The sequence below is a fragment of the Hesperophylax consimilis genome, chromosome 1, assembly GCF_061612785.1.
Source record: "Hesperophylax consimilis isolate HC1 chromosome 1, BYU_Hcon_1.0, whole genome shotgun sequence".
Lineage (NCBI taxonomy): Eukaryota > Metazoa > Arthropoda > Insecta > Trichoptera > Limnephilidae > Hesperophylax > Hesperophylax consimilis.
The window spans coordinates 5,223,387-5,229,078 of NC_142836.1; the positions used below are offsets into that span (position 1 = coordinate 5,223,387).

General features: G+C 36.2%; 1 protein-coding gene across 1 annotated transcript; it reads left to right on the top strand.

Annotated features, from left to right (window-relative positions):
* Positions 1-2,223: 2,223 nt before the first annotated feature.
* Positions 2,224-5,539, top strand: LOC149426171 (zinc finger protein 277). Its single transcript, XM_089635948.1, has 2 exons — positions 2,224-2,563; positions 2,646-5,539. Exons 1-2 carry the CDS (start codon positions 2,275-2,277, stop codon positions 3,722-3,724), a joined length of 1,368 nt encoding a protein of 455 aa, XP_089492074.1. The 5' UTR covers positions 2,224-2,274; the 3' UTR covers positions 3,725-5,539.
* Positions 5,540-5,692: the final 153 nt, after the last annotated feature.

Below are 5,692 nucleotides of genomic sequence, written 5' to 3' on the forward strand. Positions count from 1 at the left end.
GACGCCCCGGGGCGCCGCGGGATCATCCCAGGGGCGTCGCGAGGCAATCTTTATAGCGTCTTCCACACGCACACTTCGGAGCGACTGAGTCCCGCGCCACTTCAGGCCGCCATGCAGAAAAGTCTCACAGTGAACTGCGCTGTAAACCTATCGGTCTTTACTTTTCTGCGACTGAAGTGGCGCGGGACTCGGTCGCTCTGAAGTGTGCGAGTGGGAGACGCTAAATCTGGAGCAATATGACTGGGTTAGAAACCCTTTCCAGTCGACCTCACCATCAACACTTTCGACAGCAGAAGAAGAACAGTTAATAGAATTGTCCTGTGACTCCAGCCTTAAGCTGCAATATAATAAGGATAAGCTACTTGAATTTTGGAGCTCAGTTTATCAAGAATATCGTTCCATCAGCACTGCAGGGTTAAGGGTTTTATTACCGTTTGCGACATCATACTTGTGTGAGACAGATTTCTCTGCAGTTGCAGTAATTAAGAATAAGTACAGATCAAAAATAAATTTAGAGGCAGAGGCGAGAGTGGCGATTTCGAAACTTCAACCTCGTTTTGAGAAACTATGCTCAGAAAAGCAAGCACATCCTTCTCATTAATACCAAAGAAAAAAATGGCTTTTTTATCTTTTTTGTTTGCTTCCATTTTTGTTTTTATGTTGTGTTCTTTATTTTCTAATAAAAAATTTAGATACTATTTGGAGTTTTCTGACAAATTGTTATTAGATAACGTACCCATACTACGTGACCCGTTCAGGGGGGGGGGGGCTTCAAAATACTACGCTTGGTACAAATGAGCGGCGGGGGGCTTGAGGGGGGGGGGGGGGGGGTCGCAGAAATATGGCAACTTCCCAAGGGCGTCACAGTTGAAAAAAGTTTGGGAAGCCCTGCAATAGACAATACATTATTTGAAGGGGAAATGTCCAACTTTTTTTTTTGCATGTTTCAAGATAAAAATCTAAACACCTGACTATGAATAAATGAGTTGGTTCATTTTTTAATAATTCATCAGTGTCTAATAGAGCACTTAAAACTAATGCCCTGTAATACATGTCATTTATATCTGAAAATTTTTTCAGGATTTGAAATCTACATCCTCAAAAGAAACATTGAGGAAGTAATTGCTCTAAAAAACAATTGTATAAAATCCCAAGACATGAATTCTAAAATATTCAGCCTGGGTCGCTTTCTTAAGGTTATTAAAAATTGGTAAAACGAAATCTAAAAAATTCTATAAAAAGTTGCGTAATGGGATCATTAATTTTTTGTACCGGTCAGTGGCTGAGTTGGGATCGCGTCTGGGTCAGGCATAGTTTTAATATAGCTTTTTAATATAAGTGTGTTTGTCGGAAGTGACTTGCCAGGTAAGTATGTTTCGGTATCTTTTCTAAATAACAAATGTAGATCCTAGGAAATAAATTGTACAGCGCCCTTGAGGTGATTTTTCACAAAAACGGCGCTCTAAAAATTATCCTTATTATCATTATTATTATTATTATTATAGTGTGTTCAATTTCTCCGCTGGCTAAGTCCTCAGCAACATTTTGATGATGGTAGTAGGAGATTTTCAAATATTGTCAAGTTATTCGTAATTAACAATTAGAATGTTAAAATTAAAAATTTCACTAATGCAATCAAAAGGTTTTATTTTTTTAAATCGTATTAAGAGTAAATGCTACTTTATCCAGATTTAGTTTTTTTATTTCATTTCGGATCATAATTCTTAGTGCCTTTCTAAAATTTCAGTTCGTTCAGCTCAATTGAGCCTACGAAAACGGCTTTAAACAGCAGGTAAAATTTAGATTGTTCGACCAATGTAACTATGTGCAGATTTTGTCATTGATTCCATTTCAGACCATGATTTTTATTTTATAAAATTTAAAAGATTACAACTTAGATGATTTTCTCAACTGCCATCATAAATAAACCACTCACACTACCATACTATGATAATGCCCTATTGTGGTATAAATTATACGATCATAAATAAACCACTCACTTGATTCTGAACATAAATAAACCACTCTCATTCTGAATGATTCCGAACATAAATAAACCACCATAAATATACCTAAACCACACTATTCCGAACATAAATAATGAATAAACCTGATTCCGAATAATAATAGTATAATGTTGCTAGTAACCAAATCATTGCAGTGCCTACTTAACAAAATGTTGCCATACCGATATACCAATCTGACGTCTATGTGACATATCACATAACCAAAAAATTTTGTTCTTTCGCCGTCTGATTTATTTTTGGGTTTCGGATGGGACGTTTAGTTATAATGGAAGAAATAAGTAGACCATCTAACATAATTGGACCACTGACATTTAGGGAAAATGCGAAGGAAAAATGTGAAGTTCTATCGATCGAACAGTTGTTATACGGAGTTCAGCCTTGTGAATGTATGTTGTGTAAAGAAAACTTCACGCTGCCAGAGGAACAACAAAAAATGTTGACCCATCTTTACATGGAACATCGTGTAGTAATTTCTGATGTGGATCAAGTTGCTATTCTGACAGAATATATACGATTTTGGAAACAGAAATTCAAAGGTTAATTAATAAATCGAACTAAACATTATTTTGGATTATTTTAAGGTGAAACCCGCGTTAATCATTTTTTTGTTATGTTTAGGTGTGGAACTAGCTGAATACTGTTCAACTATGCTTTTAGACAAAACCCCCGATGGAAAAGAATCTAAAAATGAGAAGTATTATTTGCTGAGTGACGTAGTTCCTATGGATAATCAACTCAGGAGAGATTTGCAGCAAGAAAGACTGGAAAAGGTTCTTGCACACCAAAAACTAGAGAGAGACGATACTCACTATGAGAGGGAGTGTCTGTTCTGTAGAACTGTGGTGAAAGAATCTCGAGCTAACTTCTTAAGTCATCTATTTGAAAAGCACAACTTCCACATTGCCAAAAAAGAAAATCTAGTGTTCATCGGAGATTTGATAGAAATGCTTTCAAACAAATTAGATAACTGCATATGCGTGTATTGTGAAAAGGTATTCAAAGACAGAAATATTCTAAAAGAACACATGCGTAAGAAGGTCCATAAAAGAATCAACCCAAGCAATAAAGAATATGACAGATTTTTTGTGAGTAACTATTTAGAAATGGGTAAAAACTGGCAGTCTTACCTCAAGGCTTGCGGAGCTCCTAAACCGCACAGGTCCTCCAGCAGTGTGAACAGCGTCAAATCCAAAAGAAGTCAAAAGGAATCTAGCTCAGAAGATGACAAAGATTGGTCGGATTGGGAAGAAAAGGACACCATATCCATCATTTGCTTGTTTTGTAAACACTCTGAAAGCAAGTACGATGAAATCGTTTCTCATATTCGTGAAAAACACTACTTTGATTTTAACGCAATAACCAAAAAGTTGAACTTTTATGAAAAAGTTAAAATTGTGAACTACATTAGGCGTCAAGTGCATCTCTTGCGATGCATTTCTTGTGATTCTGCATTCCCAAATTCAGAAGATCTCTTGGCACACATGACCAAAGACATACATTTGAAATTGGACGATTCAAAGCTGTGGAACCAACCGGAATTCTATTTCCCCACTTACGAGGATGACGGCTTGTTATTTTGTCTAGAAGATAATGAAGATTCTGGGGATGAGAGCCATTTGCCAGCGAAGGTGGAATCAGATGCCGTTGAACCTCCCAACATTTCAGAAGAAGTAGCCTTGTCTTGTCTACGAGATTAGTTACATACCTAATATTACATTATGATCCATTCCTTGAAATATTCAACCAATTCTATACTCCGCTTACTTCAAAATGATTTAAATAACTTCAGTTTATGAAGTCGTTTTACAAAAGTAGGCTTTAATTTCAAACAATCATTTTTTGTTTGGGGTGTGGTGAGAACTATGTAAAAAATTTAATTAAAATACAGTCAAACTTGCTATAACGATCACGGCAATAGCGAGTTCATGGCCATAGGGAGCGATTACAAAATAATATTTTAGTTCAAGCTTGTCTTCATAAAATTATTGAGTGTTATAACGAGGTCGATTCACTGATATATCGTGCAAATAATTTTTTCAACACTATTTCTGAATACATGAATGGGGTTGGGATCTGAAAAAAGAACAGATGGGAATTATTCTCGAAGTAAGTAGTAACAAACGAAGGGGCGGCATAGTGCTGCGGTTAGCTGCCCGGCGCACATACAATAGCGGCTGGCGGGAATTTCCTGTCCCGTTAGGAACGGATTCATATTTTTATGGCACTACTTGTGTAAGATTGTCAGTTATGTGAAACATTGCTATTCATCAGGCACTATGTAAAATTGTCATAAAATCTGTGAAAGTAATGCGAAATTTGAGCTTTTCAAATTTGTTCCCTTTTTACGTCTTCTTTTGTATTACAACTCGTCGTCAATTTTGTTTTAAAAACCAATAAATATGTTTATGAAGATACCTAGTTACGTGTACCTACATCCCTGCACGGGGTAAATTTATGACAGTGATGCACAAATTTTTCAGCAGAGGGGCCGCTTTGCCTATTTTTCAAGCAGGCCGCAGTCTAGAAGTAGATTTTTTTGTTTTCGTTGACAGCGAAATTCAAGATTTTTTGATTTTCGTGTTATGCAAACCAGTTCTTCAAATTTGGTTCCATTTAGGACATAAATTAACCAAAACTCTATAAAAAAATGTTCTCAGCCAGGGTTTTCAAGAATTACCCCAAACATTTTGATTTTTCTCTACAGCCAAGTGGGAATGAAATTAACATGCGAGCTGCAAGAATTGGTCCGCGGGTTGGCATCACTGGTTTGTAACAAGTAAAATTTTGCAGCGGAAAAGCATAACAATCCCGCAAGTTAGTTATTTATGACAAGTGAAATTTTACAAGCGGTACAATATGCACAAGCTAGTGATAATAAGATAGACTATTTAGTGATATTATTCTTGGAAGCCTGGAATCGTGATGACAGTTATAATGCATTGATTGTTTTGAGGAGAAAATTGAGAAGCATGAAAGCGAAATGTTTAAAATCTTCTAATTTATTTTTTAATAAGTAATACATACCTACTTGTATTTTGAAAATATACTGTACATTTCGAATATATTTATAGTAGAGGCGGGTAGGTAGGTACATACGACTTTTAAAAAACCTATTTTGGATATAACGAGTAATGGCTATAAAAAGCAAATTTAGTCGGTCCCCTCGTGCTCGTAATAACCAAGTTTGAATGTATACGTATTATTTTTAAAGATACAGCTCTTTAAAACAAAATCCATTTTCTCGAATGGGACCCATGTTTTCCCCCGCATGAAGTGTTCTAAGAAGTAAGCGTAGTTGGGAATTTTACCATCAAGCAATACATAACTAACTAACCATCACATTCTTCGCAGGGGTAGGCTGAGAGGCCGGACCGCCAAATAACTCGGTCTTGGCACACACTCCTTGCCTCATTCACATTCATACATCGTCTCATACACACTCTTCTATTATTCTGACTCTTGACATGCAATACATACATAATGCAATGTAGTATGTAATTATTTTTTACCTGTCTTCCTTTATTATACACGGTGTCCGGAAACTCGTAGTACAAGTGGGAAACTGGAGAATCTACACCACATGGGGAACCCAAAAAAACATAAAATTTTTTGATTTGAGCATTTTCAAAAAAAAAAAAAAACCAAAAAAAAATATTTTTCGGCTA

Coding starts and splice junctions, on each gene's coding strand:
- LOC149426171 (XM_089635948.1), top strand. CDS start 2,275: ATGGGACGTTTAGTTATAATGGAAGAAATAAGTAGACCATCTAACATA. Junction 2,564..2,645: donor TTGGAAACAGAAATTCAAAG/GTTAATTAATAA, acceptor TGTTATGTTTAG/GTGTGGAACTAGCTGAATAC.